This window comes from Nomascus leucogenys, chromosome 8, assembly GCF_006542625.1.
Source record: "Nomascus leucogenys isolate Asia chromosome 8, Asia_NLE_v1, whole genome shotgun sequence".
NCBI classification, from domain to species: Eukaryota; Metazoa; Chordata; class Mammalia; order Primates; family Hylobatidae; genus Nomascus; species Nomascus leucogenys.
In genome coordinates this window covers 37,467,879-37,494,146 of record NC_044388.1, presented here as the reverse complement: position 1 = coordinate 37,494,146, position 26,268 = coordinate 37,467,879, and the positions used below count along the sequence as shown (strand labels likewise).

The 26,268-nt window shown below is 36.6% G+C and overlaps 1 protein-coding gene across 4 annotated transcripts in view; it reads right to left on the bottom strand.

Annotated features, from left to right (window-relative positions):
- The window catches only part of NRG1 (neuregulin 1), a 1,126,614-nt gene that overhangs the window by 144,706 nt on the left and 955,640 nt on the right, over positions 1-26,268 (bottom strand). For 3 of the 4 annotated variants that reach the window (XM_003269551.3, XM_003269550.3, XM_003269557.3), the window contains exons 3-5: positions 25,822-25,943; positions 16,896-16,946; positions 14,568-14,618 (exon numbers count right to left, since the gene is read on the bottom strand). In XM_003269551.3, coding sequence (XP_003269599.1) covers positions 14,568-14,618; positions 16,896-16,946; positions 25,822-25,943 — 224 coding nt within the window. The remainder of the gene's footprint in view (positions 1-14,567; positions 14,619-16,895; positions 16,947-25,821; positions 25,944-26,268) is intronic. The other variant, XM_030817079.1, reaches the window with a different exon arrangement.

Genomic DNA, 26,268 nt, shown 5'->3' with positions numbered 1-26,268 from the left:
TATAATTAATTGTGTGTTTGTATGGTCTGCCCTGTTTAGAAATCCACACTACTGTTTTAGTGATCCAGGAAAAATCAGTATTTTTCTTCTTTGATTTCAAAGAAAAATAAACCCAGATACAAAAAGCCACAATTCCTTATTCTTCATGTGTTCCAACTGATATATTGCTACAGACAGATACCTGTTGTGGCTTTAAGTAGATTTTGAGATAGTGCCATTCAAGTTTCATTTTCTGTTTAATCATCGTCAGTCAGTTGGAATTTACACCACAGCACAAGAGGCTGCATGCTTTAAATGTTAACAACAGCAGGGGATGAGAATGCCATCTTGCCTGAAAAAAAAAAAAAAACCTAAAATCTGACAAAATAAGTCAATTGAAACACAGAAAAAAGAAAACTTAACATACGGATTGTTAAAACAAATAACCTTCCATATCAATCTGAAACTTAAACTAAAAGCTATGGTTGTAGTCTGCCTCTCAAAACTGATCTTAATGTTACCATCGACTTCAAACATGAAGTAGTTGAGGCTACATATCACATAGTGTGTTTATTCTTTTCTTTGAATAACCTAAGCATTTCAGATGTTTAATGCATATCCTTTTATCTACAATGTCATTCTCATCATTATCTCCTCATCCCAAATGTGTGCGCACTGGGAGGTAGACGGGATAAAGTTTGTGGCATTCTTTTTAAATTATCCAAATACCAAAATTAGTACCTAAAATTGTTCCACTTTTAACACCTTTTATCATACTAAATTGGTCTGTCTATTTCTGAATCTTGCTTAGGAAACTGGGTTCATAGAGCAGATTTGGTCATCTCATTAGGGAAAAAGGACCATTTCTGAAAGTAGCTGCAATGATCATTTGCCCTTTAGACTAGTAGGATAGAGGTCACACGAAGAGCTTTCTGAGCTCAAGAAGTGTTCTTCTGAGCCTTCAACCTCTATCACCTGTGGGTGAAAAGAACACAGGATGAAGAGTCAGAAAGACTGAGGTTAAATCCTGCTTCTACCACTACTTGACAAATATTGAATTGTCTTGAGTATCAGTCTCCCCATCTGTATAATGGGACTAACAATATCCATTCTCAGATGAAAGCATCTGACACATAGTAGATGCTTATTAAAAAATATTATTGTTGTCTATTATTACTATTAAGGATAATAAATGAAAAATCCATGTTATTGACACTATTGCGGCACTTCTCTTGTTCCCAAGCAAGTGCCTCTTCAGCACTACAGAGAGGAACAGCGACCAGTTAATAAGTAGATTCTGGAGTAATCTGTAATAATCCTATCAAAGGAGAAACAGATTTTTATAAATCACCATGAAGACGAGTATTTATGATAAAATGAAAAAAATCTTCCAGATATAAAAACCAGAAATAAATTTAAAATTTACATATATAGAACGTGAATGCTTCTCAAAATGTTACAAGTTCTCTAATAAATATTATTTAAGCCAATGTTAGTTTTTTAAAACTTTGATTTTAAAATACTTAAATATCTGTGTCCATGATTTAAGGTGAAGGTGGTTTTCATTGTATATGTGTACAACTTAAAAAATGATAATCCAACAAAAAAATTCATTAACTCACTGTTGATGTTGACATCCATTTAATAAATACTTCCTGGGAACTGGCATAGTAATAAGTTATGGGAATAGAAATACAAATCAACCAAAATTCTTCCCTCTAGTATTTTACATTCTGGTGTGGGAACTGATGTGCATATCACTATGGATAAGAAGTGGCAAGACTGTGGTTCAAGCAAGAGCTATGGGACCACCTAGAGAGAACTGCTGGGGACTAGAAGATAGTCTAACATCTGTGAGTAACTACAAAATAATAAAAGGTTTGATTTTACTCCTTGATTGGACAAAGAAAACTTTTTATAATTTCAGACCATTGTTTTAATAAAATATACCCAGGTCTGCACGTCAAATAAAAAGGAAGGAGAAGAGTTATGACATTTTGAAAACTGAGACTACAGCCAACTCTATTCTTCATGAAAACCTTCTCCACCAGAAGCTTTTATTAGACTAATTCCTCGGTGCACTATTTACCCAAAAGATCACAGCCAGTGTTCTAGAAACCTTAAAAAATAAGCAGGGGCTGGGCGTGGTGGTTCATGCCTGTAATACCAGCACTTTGGGAGGCCAAGGCGGGTGGATCACTTGAGGTCAGGAGTTTGAGACCAGCCTGGCCAACATGGTGAAACCCTGTGTCTACCAAAAATACAAAATATTAGCCAGGTGTGGTGGTGCACACCTGTAATCCCAGCTACTCAGGAGGCTGAGGCAGGAGAATCGCTTGAAGTGGGTAAGCGGAGGTTGCAGTGAGCCGAGATCATGCCACTGCACTCCACCCTGGGTGACAGAGTGAGACTCCGTACCAAAAAAAAAAAGGCGGAAAGTTTTATTATATTTGTTTCTGTGTGTACACATGTAGTGCATGTTACTTTCCATTTTTATTTTTTTCACTAAGCTGAATGAGTTTAAATATGAGTCCTCTTTACTGGCACTGTAAAATCATTTTTAAAGGTTTTAATAAACCTCTTAGGTATCTTTGAGTCATCCATTTCCCTCCAAACCTTATCTTCGTTTCACATACAGTCTCATTTGCACACACAAGGTAATTCTCCCACCCCCATAATCTATGTATCCTAAAACATACCCAGGGACCCTTCGTATAGTTTATTTTCTCACAGATAACTTGGATTAAGTCTGAACAAAGATGCATGTATGCTGTGGAACATTACGGAGGTGAAATTAAGAAGCTGGTATGAGAACAACAGAGGAAAAAAATGCATCTGGATCAAGTAAGAGAAATGTACAAAATTTCTGAAAAATCTATTATGGCCACTTAAATAATTTTCTCTCAGATATATGTAAGGCTATGCCTCTTCGTATCACATTTCATCATAAAAATATCCTGTTTGACAAGGCAGGTTCCTCCTGGTACATTTCATCAGAGCTGGGGCATATTAGATTTTACAGTTTTAAAAGAAAGCAGCAACAGCAACTTCCTTTTCATAGCTTTGTAGACTGAGAATTGTTGAAAAAAAAATCTGTTCTCAAAGCTACATTATTTGTGAAAGAAATGGATTTTTATAGGCTGACTCAATATGTAGATTTCTAGGTTAAAATGTAGGACAATATTTGTGTGGAACATTAAAAACTAACACTTTAAATATTTTGTCATGCAGAATTTTATTTTTTAATATATCTTAATTCCCATTTGTAGTTGAAATCTTTATCAAATGGCAGAAGCTTCTTGTCAGTTAGTCACTGCTCTTAATACATGAATTTTAAGAAAATTGAGGGAGGAATGATCATACAGGCAAAATTTTTGTTTTATAATTTTAACAGATTAATTTACTTTACTGGATTCCTTGATTATAACTAGGCATCCTTTTTAAAATTTACCACTTCTCTCTTCTTTGGATCAATTCTTTAAAAAATAAAAATTAAAAAACAGAACTAGTCTTACTTAACGAATAAAACGAGTTCAGGAAATTGCAAGCTGGGTATGGTGGCTCACGTCTATAATCTCGGCACTTCGGGGCTGAGGTGGGAGCATTACTTGAGTCCAGAAGTTTGAAACCAGCCTGGGCAACATAGTAAGACCTTGTCTCTATTAAAAAAAAAATTGCAACCATTTCATATACACACATTTCCAGATGGCCTAAACAAAAGTATCTTCTCAGATATGTACCATAGCGTTTGCAAATCCATCTCTGTATCAAGGATAAGTGTCTGCTCATCAACGATTCAACTTACCATACTATAGTCATGCTTTTCTAAAAGTTTCTAGTTATATTTCAAAAAGTTCCCCAAACTACTTTCAAAACACTATTTAGTGTAAATTAATTTCCAGCACCTTTAATCATCCCCAATCTTTTATTCTTGACAGTAAATTATAGAATGTCATCATCTTTTAAAATGAGATAAATTTCAGGATTTTGATTTCTTAGTAAAATGACCTATAAATATGAAGTAGAAACAACAATTTGCTATTTTAGAAGACAGACAACAGTAAAATAATAATAATAATAAAAATAGTAATAATAATATTTTCTTTCTTTTCTTTTTTTTTTTTTTTTTTGAGATAGAGTGTTGCTCTGTCACCCAGGCCAGAGTGCAGTGGTGCGATCTCAGCTCACTGCAACCTCCACCTCCCAGGTTCAAGCGATTTTCCTGCCTCAGCCTCCCAAGTGGCTGGGATTACAGACATGTGCCTCCATGCCTGGCTAATTTTTGTATTTTTAGTAGAGATGGGGTTTCACCAAGTCGGCCAGGCTGGTCTCAAATTCCTGAACTCAAGTGATCCGCCCGCCTAATCCCTCCCAAAGTGCTGGGATTACAGGCATGAGCCACCACACCCGGCCAAAATTTTCTTTTAAATTACATAACCACAGATGGCTTTTCTTTTTTTTTTTTTTTTTTTTTTTTTGAGACGCAGTCTTGCTCTGTCGCCCAGGCTGGAGTGCAGTGGCGCAATCTCGGCTCACTGCAAGCTCCGCCTCCCAGGTTCACGCCATTCTCCTGCCTCAGCCTGCCCAGTAGCTGGGACTACAGGCCCCCGCCACCACGCCCAGCTAATTTTTTGTATTTTTAGTAGCGATGGGATTTCACCATGTTAGCCAGGATGATCTCGATCTCCTGACCTCGTGATCCACCTGCCTCGGCCTCCCAAAGTGCTGGGATTATAGGCGTGAGCCACCGTGCCCGGCGGGCTTTTCTATTTTAAGGAATATTACAAAAAAATAAAAACTTGATTTGAAAGTCTTCCTCTTGCCATATTTTACTTCCCATTATGATTATGTGTCATTAGGCACAATTAATCACAATTAAACTTTTTACTTTGCTGTGAACTCCTTCAGCCCAAGGACTATTTCCTATTTATCTCCCCCAATCATTACACCTCCCACCTCCCAAGAAATATGCATACACATTTCCTAGCCTCATGCTGAAATACAGTAGGACCTGGTTATTATCTATTCATTTTCATTAAAGAGAGGGAAAGTTTTGGCTGAGCACAGTGGCTCACACCTGTAATCCCAGCACTTTGGGAGGCCGAGGTGGGCAGATCATTTGAGGTCGGGAGTTCAAGACCAGCCTGGCCAACATGGTGAAACGCCATCTCTACTAAAAATACAAAAATTAGCCAGGTGTGGTGGCACGCACCTGTAATCCCAGCTACTCGGGAAGCTGAGGCAAAAGAATCGCTTGAACTCAGGAGGCCAAGGTTGCAGTGCGCCGAAATCACACCACTGCACTCCAGCCTGACTACAGAGCTAGACTCCATCTCAAAAAAAAGAAAAAAAAAAGGGAAAGTTTTCAGTGATCTAAGGATCAAAGAGCAAAAACAGGGCCATCCCATTTTAATTCACCTACATTCACCACTCACTTGCTATTTGACCTTAAGTGTCACTTGGCCTATCCCTATCTGTATTTTACTTTCCCTACCATTGAAATAATGAGAATAGCCCAAAATTTCTTTAAAAATTTAAAGGAAAGACTGATTAAATTTGTGATAATTACAAATATAAATTTCTGCAACATTTTACAAAGCCAGACATTCTCTCTTTGGCTCTCTCCTGACATTTCTTAAAAAGCTCTTTAAAGTTTGGTATTCACTCAAGAGGTGGTGCTAGAATACCTCAGCAAAGAACAAACCAAAGAGCCCATCTTGATGGGTAAATTCAACCTAAACACCAAACCTGAAATCAGAGATAGTTATGGACTTGAATAAAGATGAGCATAGCTCTAGGCTATAAGCCACAGTGACCAAATTACTTGGTTTTTGAGAGTTTGCTGAGCTTTGGTAGACTAAGAGATAAAATGAAAAGTGGCATTCCAACATCTTTAATGATTAGCTAAACTATGTATACACAGCACCTTTATTAAAGAAATGAATGAAGTATTCACAGCTTGTATGGGAGATGCATTATAACAAGAGTGGGACAGAGAAAAGTGGAAGATGCCCACAGATGAACTACCGGAGTTGTTATTTTGTTTAGGTTTAAATGGTGATGTCTACAAGTCTGATAAAACCTCAATCAGTGTTATCTCACAACTGAACAAGACCTGGTGAGTTTTCTATACAATATTAAATGGAATGGGCTAAGCATGCTCTTTTTCTTTCCAAATTGAAAAACAAAAAACACCCAAACCCTAATCAACATACAATTACTCTGGTAAAAGAAACTAGCAAATTTTCAAAATCTCCTCAATCATGGATTTTTTTTAAGGGATCCATATCAAGTACTCTGACTTTTGACATCAAAGGTAGAACATTTTACAGATTTCAAAATGCTTCCCATGCATTCTAATTTCAAAACTGTAACTTGTTTCTCTATGTTTTTCTACTTTCTTTCAAAAGGCAGAATTTCCTGGGTTAAAAAGAGGGCACTGTTAAGAGTAATTATAATGGCTCATACGTACTAATGAGTCTTTTAAAAAAAAAAGATACTGCAATTATATTCAGTTTTCCAGCTTATTATTTTCTTCAGATTGCTCAACCTGCTTAGTTTTGTCTGCCCAATGAAACACAATTTTCAACAACACCTATTTTTAATTTTCCTTTAAAATTCTGTTACTAATACCACCTATTTTCTGATTTTTCTAAGGTTGTTTGCTCATCAGTTGTCAATGATTGTGTTGTTTTGCTGTCTAGCTCACTTTTCCTTTCTTTTGCTACAGAACTCTCCTCTCTGTAATGATTCTACACCACGTGGTTCCCATGGGGCTGAGCCCATCTGCCCTCACTAACCCCAACACACACAGCAGTGGATGTGTGCTCCAGCCCCCACTCAGCTGGAGGCATTAATCTCCTTGGATGCAGTATTTTAGGGTCATACATGATGCAAACAGAGCCAATCATATTCTTCCCTAAAATGTGCTGTTTAGATAAGGAGTAGACTTTCCCTTCTTTTTAGAACTACCTATTTGTTCTTTGACTTGGGACAAGTCACAGATTTCTGAATGTCAAGTCCCTCATCCATGGGATGAAATCTAAGCCACTGAGTTGTATAAATAAATGACTCAAAATAAGAAAATATGCCTTATAAAATGTAAAGTATGATACAAGTATCAATGATATATCTATATCTATATAGATATAGATATATATCTCATACACGTACACACACACGCACACATATTTTATGGTTCAAAAGAATAATTCTGTAAAGCGTTAATTTCAACCAATACAAAAGGTCAAAGCTTAATCAAAACTTTTTAGATTCTCTTCTCCATTGGTGGAATGCAATGACAGACAGTGAATGACTTTAGAAAGGGCAAAGGCAGAAGTGAAGAAATAAATTATACTTGCAAACAGTATTGTTTAAAAAAGACAAAGATAAAGAAGATATATTCATGTACATAATAAATGAACTGATTGTGAAGGCAGTAACTTGCTTGCACCTATGAATGGCTATAATATATGAGCCCCAACTCTTGCACCAACTCACTCTAGTATCCTAAAAATCTGTAACTAACTCTCCAGCCAACCAAAAAGATAAGGTAATACCAGTAGGGCAATTTTCTTTTTGAATTATTATTTTATTTCTATATGATGCATGATAATTTGTTTGTCATTCTCCACAGTGGGCAGAGCCACCAACCCGTGAAAAATGCCATGTTTATAGAAATCTGAAAATACAATTTCCATTCAATTAAAAGTAGCTCTCCAACAGCGGCAGGAGAGGTTCACATGTTACGACCAATAAACATCTGAAATTGAAATGACATTTTTCCAGCTAAGAATCATTTAGCTAAGCTCCCAGAAGTTTTTTTCTACAATAAAAGCAGGTAAGTCAGTTACAACTGAGGGTAGAATGTAAGAGCCATGGGTCTAAATTTCACCAGTGGACAACCCAGATCTGGTCCAATCTAATCAATACGTATTAGTGTGCTATTCCCAAGTGAACCGTTCTATCTCATTATGACAGAAATGTCTCTGCAAAGACATTCTTTTCCTTCAGCTAGCTTTTTTAGGTGCCAAATTAAAAACTGAATTGTTCATTTCATTCAGAGATTTCAAAGAAGACTTCCTGGGTAAGTTCCTTTAAAATGAAGCCTTAGCCGAGAATATATAATATTTTGAAAAGACATAGTCATTTCCTGGCAAAGAACTGTCAGCATCATCACTTAGGCTAAAATCATAAACTCGTTTCCTTCTCCAACAATAAGCGCATTTTCCAACGTTGTTGAAGTAAGATGCAGAGACTCTCTGACTTTTATTCTCTTTTTATAGCCATGTCACTTTTCCACACACTAGCTCTCTTCCATACATGAAGGGACCACCTTAAAGCAAAGTTGTGCTAAATGATATACCTGCATTTTCTCACATTAGACTTCCCAATATATATGTTTAAAATAAATAGGGTTCTTCAGACCTAGAAACTGAATCTTGGGGCCGGGCATGGTGGCTTATGCCTGCAATTCCAACACTTTGGTAGGCTGAGATGGGTGAATCACTCAAGTCCAGGAGTTCGATAGCAGTTTGGGCAACATGGCGAAACCCTGTCTCTAAAAAAATTACTCAGGTGTGGTGGCACACGCATGTAGTGCCAGCTACTAGGGAGGCTGAGGTAGGAAGATGGCTTGAGCCCAGGAGGTCAAGGCTGCAGTGAGCCATGAGTGCACTACTGCACTCCAGCCTGGGTGACAGAGAGAAACCTTGTCAAAAGAAGAAAAGAAAAGAACAGAACAGAAAAGAAGAGGAGAGGAGAGGAGAGACAAAACTGAGTCTCAGGGAAGTCACATAATTTGTTTAAAATTATACAGTAATTAGCAGCACCAGAATTTATTTATTTTATTATTTTTCAGACAGGGTCTCTGTTGCCCAGGCTGGAGTGTAGTAGTGAGATCATGGCTTACTGAAACCTCAATCTCCTGGGCTCAAATGATCAATTTGCTCAAGCAATCCTCCCACTATGGCCTCCCAAATTGCTGGGATTACAAGCATGAGCCACCGTGGTTGTCCTCAGCATTAGTATTTAGACTTAAGAGCATGAGTCCACTCAGCATTTGTGTTCTTCCCTTTCATTCACCTGCCATGCTTTGACGTGTAACATGAAGATCACGTGGGTACAACTGGCCCCAGATAAGTCATTTACTTTAATGCACCACATATACTCCCAATAAACTTTGTGTCAAAGGCTACTTTTCAATCCACTCACAGAATCCCATTTCTTTCAATAGTAAGGGCTTTTCCTTTGAGGCAGCAAAACGTTATGTGACATAGCAGGCCACTGCATTATCTGGGGTTAAATGCTGCTGTGTGACTTTGGACAACATATATCAGTTTCAACATCTGTACAGTGTAATAAGTTTTCATCATAACCATGAGTCGTCATCCATGTAAAACATCTATCACAGCACTTGGCACACAGTAAGCCTTCAATAAATGCTTGCTATTATTCATATTTGAAACAGATATTACCACTTCAACTACTTTCCCGGGATTTATCTTGATTTTCTTTCCTATTACTATTTGTTAGATTTTCCGTTTTGTTTTCCTCATTTATGTATTAAATTGGAATGGATGGTGCTTAATTCAGCAAAGTGGTTGGTATAACAATTTTTTATGGTATTCAACAGAATTGTCTGCAAAATGGGGCTACTGGCAGCTGGCACCTCCAGAAGAAGTCATTAAGGCTTGTTCTAAACAATCACTTTACTTCTGCTGATTCTATAAAAGGAGTAACAAGATAATCCTATTGACTGTTTTGTAAGGTTCAAGTTCTTCTTCTAAAACTTGTCACTTACATGTAATAGAAAACTCATTTAGGCAATTACCTATACGTTTTTAGTCACGGATGCCTCATTTACAAAAAAACAAAAGAAAATAAAGAAAATTATAATTTTGATCTTTATTAGGAGATTAGTATAAAGAACTTAAAAAATATAATTAACAACTCTAAATTAGTGAATGAACAATGGAAGTTTCCAATTTCCAAAACTTGAGTAGTAAATATTGTCTTACAAAGGGAAGGACTAGGCCGGGCGCGGTGGCTCACGCTTGTGATCCCAGCACTTTGGGAGGCCGAGGCTGGCGGATCACAAGGTCAGGAGATTGAGACCACGGTGAAACCCCGTCTCTACTAAAAATACAAAAAAAAAATTAGCCGGGCGTGGTGGCGGGCGCCTGTAGTCCCAGCTACTCGGAGAGGCTGAGGCAGGAGAATGGCGTGAACCCGGGAGGCGGAGCTTGCAGTGAGCCGAGATCGTGCCACTGCACTCCAGCCTGGGCGACAGAGCGAGACTCCGTCTCAAAAAAAAAACAAAAACAAACAAAAAAAAAAAACAAAGGGAAGGACTAAGAACTTTGATATTTCACTAATATTTACAAGTGGTAGGAAAAATAAACAGAAAGGGGGCAAAACCGATAAAGTGTTTGTAAATGAAAAATCCCTTAAAAACCTCCAGTCAAGAATGATTTCTTTATTGTTACAGTGATCTATAAAATATATTTCTGATTAGTATTTAAAAACATGAGAAAAATGCTTATAATATATCAAGTAGGTAGATGGGTAGGTGAGTGACTTTTATTTTCTTCTTTTTGTTTTTTTCTTTTTCTTTCTTTCTTTTTGTTTGTTTGTTTGTTTTTATTTTAAGAGAGACAAGTTCTCGCTCTGTTGCCCAGGCTGGAGTGCAGAGGTTCAACCATAACTTAGGACAGCTTCAAACTCCTGGGCTCAGGTGATCCTCCCACCTCAGCCTCCCAAGTAGCTGAGTCTTCAGGGCTGCCACCAGGCCTGGCTAATTTATTTATTTTTTGTAGAGATGAGGTCTCAATGTGTTGCCCAGACTGGTCCTGAACTCCTGGTGTCAAGCTATCCTCCCTCTTTGGCCTCTCAAAGTGCTAGGATTACAGGCATGAGCCACCATGCCTGCTCTTTTTTTTTTTTTTTTTTTCTTTTCTAATCCAACATGAGTTAAAGAGGAGAAAAGGGAACTTAGGGGGCTGTGAAGTCTGATCCATCTCCTCTGCCTATATCTGTTTGCTCTAAAAGCCTCCCCTGTCTTACACTGACCTCCAAATCGCAGAGAACTGTTTAATACATAAAATGTTTGCTGAATCCATGCTACTTCAGAGAGGCTTTTCAACATTTACTTTAGAAAACACCAATGTCATTAGTTCAAATAACGTAGCCGGTACAGGCACAATCACATTAGAAAAGCAGAGTTCGCTTTTCAAATACAGGGATTTACTAGCATCTCCTTGCTGGCTAAAATAAAGTGAAAAGAAATCTATTCTTTGAAGCTGATTATTTTTGACCAGGCAAACTTTTCTGAGGCCTTTGACTTTTTTATATATTTGGCATTTTTGAGTCTGGCTTATTGTTATTGCTGACTCTTCAAGGTTCACGTTCAGCCTTTACTAAATGGAGATATCTGTACCTCACAGCTGTTCCCTGCAGTGCAAGTCCTGAGTGTGGCTGCCTTGAAATGGACTGTGTGCTTCATGTTATTTTCATTATTGTAACTAAGACTGGACCTGGCTCCTGCCACGACTGGTTTATATTTTCAAACTGAAGAGCATATTTTCATGAGATTAAAAAATGTAATAAACCTGCCAATGTACCCGCTGAATCTAAAATTTTACAAAACACACTAGGATTAGTAAAAAATGCATATTGTAATTATAAAGAAACAAGTAAAATAATAGTTAATATGAAGAAGTATAATGAAAAAGCCAAAGGAGAAAATAAAATGGAACACCAAAAGTTAAAAACCAAAAACAAAAGCAGCCTTGGTTTTACCTATGGCTTTTCTTTCTCTAACACCTCACAACCAATTGGTTAGGGAATCTTGCTGGCTTGACTTTCAAACTATTACAGACTGACTGTTTTTTGCCACCTCTACTGCTACCAGCCTGGGCCAGGCCACTATGCTCTCAGCAAAAGCCACCTAACTGGCATCCTGGATTCCACCCCCTGCTCCCAGTGAGTCATTCCTCATACAGGAGCCAGAGTGAGTCCATTAAATACCAGTGTCCTGACAATGGCCTACAAGGCACCACATGCTCGTGCCCCAGGGTCTGTGGCCTTCATCTTCTATATTTCATCCCTTTGTTCCTTCTACTCCAACTCCACAGGGCTCCTTATGGTCCCCTACAGGGCACACGAGCCATGCTTTTGCCTAAGGGCCTTTGTACAGCCTGTTCTTTGCCTAAATAGAGTTTTCCCAGATGTTTGTTTTTTTGTTTGTTTGTTTTTCTTGAAACAGAGTCTCCCTCTGTCACCCAGGCTGGAGTGCAGTGGCACAATCACAGCTCACTGCAGCCTCCACCTCCTGAGTGCAAGTGATCCTCCCACCTTGGCCTCCCAAGAAGGTGGGACTACAAGTGCATGCCACCAAGTCCAGCTAAGTTTTCGATTTTCTGTAGAGCCGAGGTCTGACTAATGTTACCCAGACTGGCCTCAAACTCTTGGGCTCAAGCAATCTTCCCGCCTTGGCCTCCCAAAATGCTAGGATTACAGGCATGAGCCACCATGCCCAGTCAGTTTCCCTAGATGTTTGCAAAGTTAACCCTTCACTTCTTTCCAGTTTTTGTCCAAATATCAACAATTTAATGAGACTTACCTTGATCAACCTAATAAAAATCACAAGTCTCAGCTCTCCTTATCCCCTCCCCTCCTCTACTGCTTCTCATTTTTGGGCTACGTAGCACCTTCTAATATATCGTGTAACTAGTTTATTATATTCATTGTTTATATTCTCCTAATAAAATTAAGTTCCATAAAAAATGTGTTCATGAATCAATTCAACCATATTTACTGAGAACTTACCATGACCCAGGGTGACTGATGTGTGAAAATGGCACATTGAAATATTTTAATATCATGGTACACAAAGCTTCCTTTCTTAGTTTTAAACCATTGCCAAATATCAAAAACTAATTCTACTGAGAGTTAGGGAACGGAGTCAGATTTCATAATTATTTCTCTGTCAGTGATAATGCACTGAACAGAAACATAAACTGAGAGATTCATTTCAGTTCCCCAAAGCTTGGGAAAACCAAAAGAAGTATTTTTTTACATTCCCAAACTGCTCAGATATGCTTAAGGATAGTATCTATGGTCCCACTGATGATAGCATGAAGGGCTCCAATTACAAGAGTTTCAATAACTTTATTCAATGAATCGCACAGGAGAGAAACTATTTCCAGACAAAATGCCAAAAAAGAAAAACCTAGTATTTGCTTCTGTAGAATAAACACTTAAAAAAAAAAAAAGCTCAATGTTATTCCTTGATGCTAGCTATATAAAATCCATATAATTATACTAATCTTTTTATAAGTAGAATTAAAAAACAAATAGCACAAATTCCCCAGCAGAAATTATCATTTTGGAGGATATGATGAGAGCCCTTGGAACACATAGGAAACTAATTTAGCCCTTTCTAGCATTTCATTTCCTGTTTGATCTCACTAGGCTATTGCCATCAATCCAGTTAAACGATGCTTTATGTAGTTAAAATATAGCCAGAACACCATACTTCACACAATAAAAGATAATTTTATACCATATAGTTACAGTTCTAGTATCACCAACCTGGAGGGAAAGGCTGTAACATCAAACAGGATTTATTTAAACAGACTGACAAAACAACTTAAATTGCCAAAAGGACAGACTTTCTTTTCATGAGTTTTCCTACCCTACTGATAGCAAAAGGAAATTGTTTCTTCAACACACTCCCCAGATTGAAATAGAATAACTAGGAACATCTATTTATTGAAGAGCTTATCAAACTGAGAAACGCTTTAAATAAGGAGCTAACATAAGGAAGAGAAAGACTATAGTTATAAGTTTAATTTTCAAGGTTTGATAAACTCCCGTTGAGTATCAAAATTTAATACGATGATATTCTCAATTTATAAGTATCAAAAACTCTTTATACTAGTCCTTGCTAATATCTTAAGTTCCCCCGACATAGCACAAAACCCCAATCAATCTAACAGTTATAGAAGTCCACAAGCACAAAGCCCATTTCATATTAAACAGACGAAAACTAATCTGAGATCTTGCCTAGGGACTTGCTTTCAAACATTTTCATAATTAGTTACTTGCTATCAAATTTGAATTAAGGGCATCTATATATAGTTTTCTTACTCCATCACAGCTGACTTTATATGAGAATGAAGAAGTTTTGGAACGGAGGCTCCAAACAGCTGGGTATCATGCCTCAGGCAGTTGCTGAAGGCATCCAGGCAAGCTGAAAAGACACACAATGTGCTCTATTGCTTGCCAGGAATTAGGCCTCAGAACTTGTGCAATTATTTTTCAATATTCAAAGCCACCAGATTACCCTAAAACTAATACATTTGTGGTGTATTTTAATATTCTTATGTATATTGGGAGGACAAGACGTCTAGTTGTCCTTAAGCATATTAGGAGGCCATTTCTACTCCAAACAGCAAATACCACCTATTGCCAAACTCAATACTCTGACCCTTAATAGGGGCAGAGGATAGACGTGAACATGACCTTCCAAAGCAGATAGTGTCTTGGGTTAAAAACCAGTGAACAGAATATTTAAGTGTACTTACATGAAGAAGTATTTGCTCCTTCTGTTGATACTGATATTCTAATGGGAGACTCTATAAAACATAAAAGTGGAATGAAGCTTTATTGAGTCATGCTGCTTGGACTCTTAAATTAGAAATTTGCCAGGCTTGGGTATCACCTAGTAAAAGAGTACTAGAACACCGTGCAACAGAGAAGCTGAAGCATTTATAAGTCAGAAGATATATGCAACACTCAAAGACCACAAAGGAATATTACCACAGTCTAGACCCAAAGACTTTTAAAAGGGATGAAAATGGAGTCAATCCATCTGTAAGAATATCCCACACACCAAGCGTTATCTGAACTTCCAAGAGAGACTACTCTGAAGAGATCCACATCACAGGTGAAAAAGAAAATTCCTTCTTTCAGATGTGGGCTTGATTTTGAGAAAACATGAAACCAAAGAGAACAGCCCCTGGATTCCAAGAGAGTGAAAGCCAACTTTCATGCATGCCAAATAAATAAACAAACAAGATTGAGAGTATTTCCAGGCAACTTGGATCTGCATAAACATCGTGACCAGAAAGTGCTGAAAAGTCCATGCAAAGTCTGCTAGAGCAATAGAATAATTACATTAGGATCAAACCAACCATGCTAATTAAATAAATCATACAATAGTTGGGGATATCTAGTAGCAAGATTTTCTTAGGTAGCAAAGACAAAAGAAGAAAAAACAGTCATTAAGTACAGAGAGAATGAAAAATATGACTCATGCAGAAAAAAGCATGGAATGGATGGGTTTTCATTAGTAAGAAATAAAGAAGTCTTAGTATCAAAGGATTGAAAGTCAACAGCCAGAAAGTTATCAAGATTCATGTCACATATTAAGAAATAATAGTTACAGTCAATTTCCCAAGATAAGTTCTATATAAATGTAAAAGCTCTTTTTTCCTAATGGCATTTACTGGAGTCAGATAATGAAGTCCCTATATTACGGAAATGTGTAAATGAAAGGTGAAGAAATTCAGAATATTTGATTTTTTTTCTTTTATTCTCTCTCTTTCCCTCTTTTTTCCTTCCTTCCTTCCTTTCCTCAGAAGAGTAACAACCTCTTAGACTCCAGGATCATACCATTCTACAACACACATACACTTACAGCTTGGTCATGACATATGAATATGCCCTAAATAAAGCTAAAGTAGTCTAGGATACGGAGATGTTTAGCTTTTATGGTTTTAAAAAATGGCTTTGAAGGGAAGAGGAAACCAATGGAGGTAAGATGGAAAAAGGCATGTTGATTATAGGTCATTCTATAGTTTCAACAAGGTACTAGCCATAATGAAAAACTCAATGAAGCTAAAATATTAAATGTGGAGTAATAAAAAGAATATTGAACTTGAAGTACCTTCTCTTCTACTTCCTGAGATATATGACTTAACATTTCTAATACTTCAGTTTTCTCATCTGTAAAATGAGGAAAAATGATGTCTTGTTTCACAAGTTTATTGTGATTATCAAATGAAATTTAAGAATTTTTGTAAAAGAAAAGGCACCATGCAAAACCAAGTTACCATTGTATCTCTGAGATGAATTTCCAATCTTGGGTCTTCAAAAATTTTCTTCCAAATAAAGATTAATTTTTAAATGTTCTAAGGCTCTATTAATTATAGAATTACAAAGAATAAGAAAAAGTTTAAAAAATGAAATACATAGAGGATAGATTAAATTTGTAGCTTGTGAAGAAATCAATGAATTATGGTTATATACGCATTGCTAAAGCTGGGTTCTAAGTTGCTAATATCTGCTCAGACTATAAGTGCTATCAGCAAATATTACAGGCAAGTGAGAAACCAACCAAAACAAAAGACAACAGCATTTTTAAATGTCAGGCTGCAAGTCTTTTTGTTTTGCTTTGTTTTGTTTTGTTTTTTGTTTTAAGTTTAGCGATCCACAACTGATCATTAGAAACCCAAAGGTCACAAATCAGACGTTGATAAATTATCCAGGAATACACTCTGAGGGGTGAAAGAGTAGAAGGCAGCTAAGAGAAGCACCTGGAAAGACATAAAAACTGAGCTTGTGACTCAGATATATCTCCTTTACTTGCTTAATGTCATTAAGTTGCATCTAGATGTAGATTTCTTTCACTCATGTATGTTTCTCAGGCCTAAGTTTGAAGACGCAGCAAGAACCATCCTCCCTTGAGTAAAATCCAAAAAGACGGAACAAGGTTGAGAAAAATATTGAAGCAGAAAACAAGAGCAGCTGAGAGGTTTGGATGCAGAAGGGGTTCTGATTAGTAGAAGGAGCAGCCAGCAGTTATGGTTGTCATTCTGGTTAGTAAAATTTGCCAGGCTTATTTTCCTTACCTGAAGACACATATGCTCCTTCAGTTGAGGCTGGCATGCCAGTGACGATCTCTGAAAAAAAAAGGTGATAGGACATTATGATATATAAGCAGGAGGCCAGGAGCAGGTACCACAGCCTGCCTTGGAACTAAAAGTTAAGTGTAAAGGAAGGAAGTATTGCAAGGGAGTGAGAAAAGTCCAGGCTTTAACCGTACAGAGAGTGAGAAATGTAGAAAGACAGTCCAAATTGATAGTTCTCCTTTCTTAGGCAAAGAGCATAAAATCAGCTGTGCTAGAATAATTAGGAAGCATTCACTGCCCCCAGTTGGGTCAGTGAGGAAGAATTTATGTCAAAGAGGCAGTAGGCTTCTCAGGAAGAAAAGTCGAAACAGGGGAACTAAGAAAGTCAAAGCTATCGGATTGCCAAGCTGTAGTAAGAATTTTTAAGTTACAGATCTTTGAACAAGTACATTTTTGTTTAAAAATATAAGTAAGCCATGTTTCTAATTAGGATTGCTGAAAAACATAAAGTTCTGGCATTGAACTCTATTTAAAATTGCCAGTGAGAATGAAGACAGGTGCCTTATCATACGATAGACATCAGCTACCCAGGCAGTAAGTATTCAGCTTCCACCCAAAGAAATGAAGGATGAATCCAACCTGTATACTTCTGGATACATCATTTTCATGAGGATTGTGATAGTCTTATTCAAACTTCCAACTTGTTTTCTTACTGCCTTTATGATGGAATGGGTAGTTACATTGTCTGATTCCATATTCAGTTCTGAAAAGGGCTTCAGTTTGGCAGAATCTAACACTTTTAGCAAGGTACAGTTTTATGAAGCCTGGAAAGATGTAGAGATGCAATGATGTATATCATTCAAGTTTCACCGTGTCATAAGTCTTGCCAAATGACTTAACGGTAGTTCACATTTTCTAACCAGGACAAAAGATAGTTGAATCTACTGTGATACTATCTACCGTACAAAAATTATGAGAGCTAACCGAGAATCCTAAGCAGGTCATATATAATTTTATGTTTAAATTAATATTCTGTTAATCATGAGTAGAAAACTGTATTACCAATATAATCATATTTAAATACAGATACGGCCATTTAGGGTTTCCAAGATTGGACTAGTCTAGTAGGTAAGCGGAATCAATTTAAGCGTCGATATTTCTTCAAACTCTGAAGCTTCTCTAGGGACAAAAGATTTTGTGGAATTGAAAGGGAAACAAAGTCATGTGAGACTCAGCAGCAATGTTTAAGAATAAGTGATTAGCAATATACCTTTAGTAAGACCAAATGTGTCTTTCTGCTGCAAATTAAGTGTGGATGATCCCCTCTAATCACAGATTAAGAGGGCAAACTATTCAAGGAGTAAGCTTGGTTTCAATACATCAAAGTTGCCTACATTGGCTCTTACATCCACTAAAAATGGGGCTAAGTGAAAGGAATTAGTATGTGAGGCTACATCATTTTCTCAGGATTTTCTCAAGCATCAGGTGAGAAAGAGGATATTCCAAATTGGTAATATGAAGATATCTGTTTCTGAAGCAGCTCCAACAAGCTCTCCTGATTTGGGCTGCAGAAAATGAAATTGTTCTTCTTTGAGAAAATGTAATCTGAGAGAAACATATTAGAGATTCAAAGTGTGTGTCCTTCTCTAGAAATATCTAGAAGAGCCATGTTTCCAAACAAAGGACCTACACTAAGAGAGATGCTTCCTTCTCTTGTCCTTCAGGATTCATCAATGTCATTACAACCAGATGAAGTCGTAAACCCAAGGTGCTCAACTAGAGCTGGGCAAAAGTCCTAATCCCAGCTCGGATATCAAGACTCTTTTCAAATTTATTTTTGACAAACAAAGTAGCTGTCCACTGTGACCTTCCAAGAAGAAAAAAAAAATCAGAACTTTTCTATCTCTGGCAAAAAATACCTCAGATTAGAGGGAAGGTTAACCATAATGTTTCATTTTTTAATTGAATGTTACATAAAAATACCAGAATAGGAGGTTACTACAAAGACGCATCTACACAGAGACAACTTAAAATAACCCCTCTTCCTAAAATTAGGTATTTATCTTGGAGACCTTAAAATATCTTTAATGATTATGGTTTCAAATACAAACTTTCTGAATTAATCCTGGAGGAAATACAAGCTCAAAAGTTAACCTATACTTCTACACCAAAGGAGTCTTCATTTTAAAAAGAATCTTGCTAGTAAGAAAGTTAATCTTTTTAATTAAAACCACTCAGCAAGCATTTTTATGTGTGCTATGGGCGGAATTTATAGATTTGGAAAACAGCCTTTTGTTAAAAGTAAATTGAAAGTAATTTTATATTACACTTACAGACTTTTAAAAAAGCATTAAATCCTGCAATCTTCATGATGTTTATTTAAGCAACATATTTTCCCATAGTAATTTGGTACATTAAATTTGTTAATTTATAAAGGACAGCCCCTTCATTAGTGCAAATTAATGAGGTTTTAGAATTATCAGAAACTGAACACAGCTGAGCAACTTATGCTGAACAGGCAAGTAAACATAATGAATATTAGTATATTTGTAATGTTTGAATTCTTTCTTAATAAACTGGGTGTGGTCTCAGGAAAAAGTTGCATGGTCTCAAAGATATCTTCTAAAAAGGAATTTTTCTAATTATTATGAATGTAACATGTTTGCAATTTCACCATGATCATAATATACTAAATATAATTTTGTAGCAAAATATACATATACACACTGTATACAGTATATACAAACATACATAAAATGTGTCTGTGTGTATTCCAACATTCCCTTATGTGACTTTGTTTTTGCAAACTTACAGGTCACTGCTGGACATACAAAAATTTTGATCAAGTGATTTCTTTAAAAGATTTAAAAGTGGACACATTTATTTATTAGCGGTTATAAAGATAACTTGAGGAACATCTTTTGAGTACTCAGATTCTTCCTGTTTATAATGAATGCTTACTCTAAGGCAACTGAGAAATTTTGAAATTAATAAACGGTGTAGAGACAGGATGGATACCATACATTGAAAAGACAAATCTACCCTATTGCTTTCATATTGTTCTCACACATTTGCCTTCCTGGGCATCCTACATAATATAACATACATGTAGACTGTTATACAAATTATAAAACATATTTTACATGCTTTTCAACATAACTGCAGGTTGTTTCCCAATATCGTGAAATTTCTAACATCATTATCAATTAGGGAGAGGGGATAAGGCTAAGCCTATTAGCAGTATGAGTCCATTTTTAAAAGCCACAATTGATAATTTAATTAAATTTTATAAAAATAATATTTTAATATTTTTCTGCTCATCTCAAATGAAACAGCTATTTTACTGCTAGAAGCCCAATTGCTCCTGTGGGAACTTGAATCTCACTCAATTAATTTTTCTTCTGATTAAAAAAGAAAACTTAGGAGAAGATATGATTGATTAGTTGTATATTCTCCTATATTAATCTTTTAAAAGAAAGCATTACTTAATTAATTTGGAAACCAATAAAGTCTATCATTCTCTTCCCCACTCTAAAGCCCAGGAGTTTTCACAAAGCTTGTTAGCAAGAATTAATTGCTAAGTCAAGGTTTCCTATATACAGACTGAGACAAATAAACCACAAATACAAATGAACATATAGTGTGTAGGGTGTGTAAACATAGTGTATGTGGTCTTTTCTGCTGTCATATAAGAATTAATGAAAGGAATTCACTCATAAGTTATCACATAATTACTGCCTATGAGATCCTTTGTTATATGAAAACCCAACTGGTCTTTGTAAGCTTTACATTGTCCCAGAGGTAATTAGCAGATTGCATAGGTTGATATATGTCTACTATAGGATAAATTACTTTCTCTAATTCTGAATAAAGCAGGGGTTGAAAGGCATTGGAAAAGACCGAAAACACCTACATTTCTAAAATGTAGGTTGGCAAAATGCTTGACTGTATTATTTTCTAAGTGCTTGAAAACAGTGTAAGAACGGCCACTGTTACACTCAAGCATATACTGTTTCAAGGGGAATTTCCTAATTTTTTAATCATTTCATTTATATTTAGTCACTAATCCGGATAGATCTAAACAATGAGTTTCATCGCAGAAGACTTTTATGATCTAATTTTATTCTAATAATTATTATAGCTGCCTTAATGGGATTAAACATCATGCCAAACAGCAAGGTCATCTGGGGAGAAAGTAAACAGCCTCCTACGAATGTCTCCCCCAACCTCCCCATCTCTCTTAGAATCTTGTATCAAAATATATTCTAAACATGTTGGAACACACAAAAAGTAACTATGTGAGAATTTAAGTAAATCACAAGGAATCTTTTGCAGAGGAAAGAATTAGGATAATTAGATTGCAGCAACCTACACGGATCATTCATCAAGGAAACCTGTATAGAAATTCTCAAAACTATAGCCATGAACTTCTTGGAAATATATAGAAAAGGTGAAAAGATGAAATTAATAAAGTGACTGATAGTTCATAGAAAATATAAATTAAAATCTCAAGGGGAGTTCTACATAATGTAATAGTTTGACAGCATGTTCTTATTTTAACAACTTTTTTTTTTTTTTTTTAGAATCCCCAATGAAACAATAAATTCTTGGCCAGGTGTGGTGGTTCACACCTGTAATCCAAGCACTTTGGGAGTCCAAAGTGGGCAGATCATTTGAGGTCAGGAGTTAGAGACCAGCATGGCCAACATGGCGAAACTTTGTCTACAAAAAATACAAAAATTAGCTGGGGTGTGGTGGGGAGTGTCTAGAATCTCAGCTACACAAGCTGGCTGAGGCAGGAGAATTGCTTGAATCCAGGAGGTGGAGGTTGCAGTGAGCCGAGATCCTGCCACTGCACTCCAGCCTGGGTGACACAGCAAAATACCGTTTAAAAAAAAAAAAAAGGAAAGAGAGAGAGAGAGAGAGACAGAGGGAGGCAGGGAGGGAGGGAAAGGGAGGAAGGAAGGAAAGAAGGAAGGAAGGAAGGAAAGAAGGAAGGAAGGAAGGAAGGAAGGAAGGAAGGAAGGAAGGAAGGAAGGAAGGAAATTCTTGAGAATTCTACTCTCAATCAGCCCAAGTCAATGGTAAATATCTATTGAGGAAGACATGGTTCAGTGGTGTGGCAATTTATAACCCCAGTAGAAAGTGCCCTTTTTCTCTCTGAAAAAGTGTTTCTGTGCAACGTCTGCCCTGATTCCTAGGGAGACAGGAATGAGACAACACAAAGGAAGTGCATCTAAGCCCCGGAGAGCTCAGAACCCAACTGAGGCTTCTTTGACAACCAAGCATTGAATAGAATATAGCAAATTCATAGACAGCAGTGGAAGAGGATAAGGGATCAAGCTGATTGCATATTTTCCTTCTGGATGCACTATAACTAGGACTCTAAGGTGCAGAGCAAAAAGGGTATCTCCTCTAATGTACAGGAAACTGGCCTTGTCAATCATGGTGCCTGCCAAGCCACAGGCCTAGCTGAGCTGCATGCTCCACCACCAGCATTTGAAGACAGGAGCTTCCAGGCAGCTATGTTTCTGGCTCCACCCTCCTTAGTTGAGGCAGCAGTGGACGTATGACCAGAGAGCAGATAATTTGTAAGTTCTCTAGGTCTTTTTTTTTTTTTTTTTTTTTGAGATGGAGTCTCTTAATGAATATGGAACAATCAACTTTGCTAATAGGATTCTTGGTCTGGGGAATTTCATTGGGGAACCAAGGAATACAATAGAGGTTAAAGCTGAAAGAATGCCTGAAAATGCCATGAAGAATATGGCCACGTGGGGGCAAGAAACAGGTCAAAGTTTGGAATTATAAAGAGGCGGAGTTTGAAAGTAGGAGAGTTGAGAAGAGTAGGAAAGAATACAAAAGTCAAAAAAGTATCAGAAGCATATTAAAGGTAGAGACACCAGAGAGAAAAGCCACACACTAGCATTGCTTAAATTCGCAGAGATGCCCCGCATACAATTCCATCTCCTCGAGGCTGAGTTATAATGAAGTTCTAGTTCTTCGCCATAGAATCCCTCACTCCTTAGGCCTCATACCATTCCTTCAGCTTCTGTTCTTTATAAGCAAAAGAATCTCACTTCAACATTTGCAAGCATATAGTCAGCTACGGAGTAAGGCTGGGCGCAGCGGCTCACACCTGTAATCCCAGCACTTTGGGAGTTCAAGGTGGGTAGACTTCTTGAACTCAGGAGTTCCACAGTGGGCAACATAGTTGAACCCAGGAGTTCCAGAGTGGGCAACATAGCAACACTCCATCTCAAAAAAAAATTTTTTTTTTAATTAGCTAGGCATAATGGCATACACCTGGCTACTCAGGCGGCTGAGGTGGGAGGATCCCTTCAGTCCAGGAGTCAGAGGTTGCAGTGAGCCAAGATCACATCACTGCACCCTAGCCTGGGTGACAGAGTGAAACCCTGTCTCAAAAAACAAAAAACAAAACACACACAAAAAAACATTTCAGATACAGATGGAACTGCACTGTGGTAGGAATGAAGAAAAAAAAAAAAACCTGGGTTCATATCTCCTTTTGCTGCTAAATATCTCTGTGATCCTGAATAAGTCTGTTTTCTATGCTAAGTCTTTTATTCTTTTTTAATACAATGAAGGGGTTGGATAAGGATGATCTATTCCTAACATTCCAAGAAGAGAATAAAAAGAAGGCCAACTTGCATTGCAATTGAGACTCTTCATTCTCATTCTTCAGAGGCTTTAATTACATAAGTCCATAGGAACCTATTTCTGAAATAATTTTTGTTGGTTGTTTAAGAAGGATTTACTTAAAATATTCCATGAACTTCTCTTTATTCTTGCCAAGTAAAAAAGACTCATTATCAAAAACACCTGGAGTTTCATCTCTCTACCCTATAATTGGTCAACACTACATATTCAAATTTGATCACCAGACCAAGACTTGAGTGAATTAATGTGGAAATAATGAATTAGCTGTTTTTCCTATGTAAGAAATGTAAAAAGCCATATTATCAAACTTTCAATACCCCCAAATTAATAAAAAAGGAATTCCATGGGTTTTTGCCAGGAATAATACAGTAGTAAATAATTCATTGCTTAATCCTGTAAATCAGAAACCATGGAATAGTCAATATGATACTTCTGTAGACACTCAGTGAGACTATGACACTAGCTTTAATTTTATTTTCCTGGGACTTTGTGGTATAGCTACACGAATCAAATCCAAGTGTCAAAAATCACAATTGAATAGCATTAACTATGAGGAGACACACTGAACGAAGCCAGTGACAAACTGAGGAGAACAAGCTTTAAACAATGGTTATAGTAGAAAGTAAAAATAGCCCATTAAAATTAATTTTTTAATGTGTGTTTCAGGTAGCATCCTATAGAATTCCATGTGGGGTAATGTAATACTAGCAAACTACTATTGCTTAACCTGCCCTGGTTAAAAAATAAAGTGATGCTATATTTACTCATATAAATTTTAAATGGCTTTTACATTTTAAACTGTAATAAACAGGACTCCTAATGGTAATGGAAACTCCTTTTCCCTGCTCTCCTTTACTCTCTATGGAGGGAGACATTTAAAATGAAAGTGATAAACTTTGATTACTCTGCGATGGAGCAGATCTTTGAGAAGTCCAGAGAGGATGAGGCATTAACCTGAATTTTCCCAGCCCTGTTTCTGATTTTTATCTCCCTTCTCACTTTCTTAGTATGTTACAGAAGAATCAAGTGAGAAGAACTACATCAGCCTCCCATAGAATTAACCCTTAAAATTACTTTAACTCCACCTGGGCTGAATTGGCATTTTTACCTTATCACTTTAAGAGCACTTGCCCTTGAAATGCAGAATCTTTCTCATCTCCTATCAAGAAGTCATGCAATTAGGCTTGGTTTTATAATAGATGCAAAATTTTGTAAAGGCAATAGTTAAGTGCCATAATTCAATAAATAAATAAATAAGCACCAAAGGTTTTAAAATAGCATTTGATTATTCTAAAAGGTTTAAAGAAGCACTGCTAGGTCATCATCATCATCATCAGCTCCTATAGATGATTCCATCAAATCATGGAGTATCAGGCTATTACAAAACAGAAAGCCATCAGCTGTGGTTCTTTTACTTTCCTGGAATAACTCACAGAAGTTGTCAGAGGTAGACTGTACTTCTTACCTCTAAGTCATTCATTTGTTTAACAAGTATTGCCTGGTACTATTCTGAAGAAAGCTGAAGATGAAGCCTCTTCATAGTAGGAAATTTATTGCCTCTAAGACGGTCCTAATTTCAAAATTAATAGGCCTAAAAAAAATTAATGGTTTCACTTTCTACTACCTAATGCCAGATGTAATGGGAATAAAATTGCCAGAAGTGAGTCAGGACTGTATTCTGCACACACACAGAATATATGCATATTATATATGTATGCATATTATATATGTAATATATAATATGCATATATAATCCATATATAAAATATATATACATATACATATATAATACATATATACATATATAATACATATATACATATATAATACATATATAATATGCATATATTCTGTGTATGCATGTGTACATATTGTATATATATATCCTGTATATATATATATATGACTGTATTCTGTTGTTCAGAGAGCCAAAGACTTGACTGCCCTCCCTGAGTAACTTAAAAAAAAATGGTATAACCTCTATCTTTTAGCAACCCAACCTATCTCTGCCATTCATGGCCTTATTAAAATCCTTTTGTAAAAAAATACGTATATTTCAGGTCTATATAATCTCATGGAGTAGAGAAATTTATGAAAGACATACAAGATCCTTGAAACATCTGGTTTTCTTTCTTTGATTTTAATTTGTTCACAATGAGATTTAACACACCCGTCTATTATGAGTCTTACCACGTTTTGACTACTCTTGTTACAGATTGAGGAACAGAATATCGTAGGTATCTCTTACCATTTGATTCCACGATGGTAATATTGGCAGAGGCACTGTCATTTCCTAATTTGCTGATCACTTTGCACATATACTCTCCAGAATCAGCCAGTGATGCTTTGTTAATGCGAAGTTCTGACTTCCTATAAGATCAGGACCAAAGTGGTATCAGTATATATCACAGAAATCCAGCAAATATAAATATATACTTTTCTATGCTTTCAGAGTTCTCAAACTGCCTCTCCCCACCTTACACATATGTTAAAATACAACTTCCATTACATTGATCTGACCGTATTTTACCTAGAGTAAAAGACGCATCACATTTAAGTTATACCACGGATTTCATCTCAATTTTCTCACCTAAATTAGTAGTTTAAAGGAAGTCTTCTGTAGCTTTTCTTTTTACTCCCTTACCATCACCAATAACTGTGTTATACCTTAGATTTTTAAACCCATTTGGTTAAT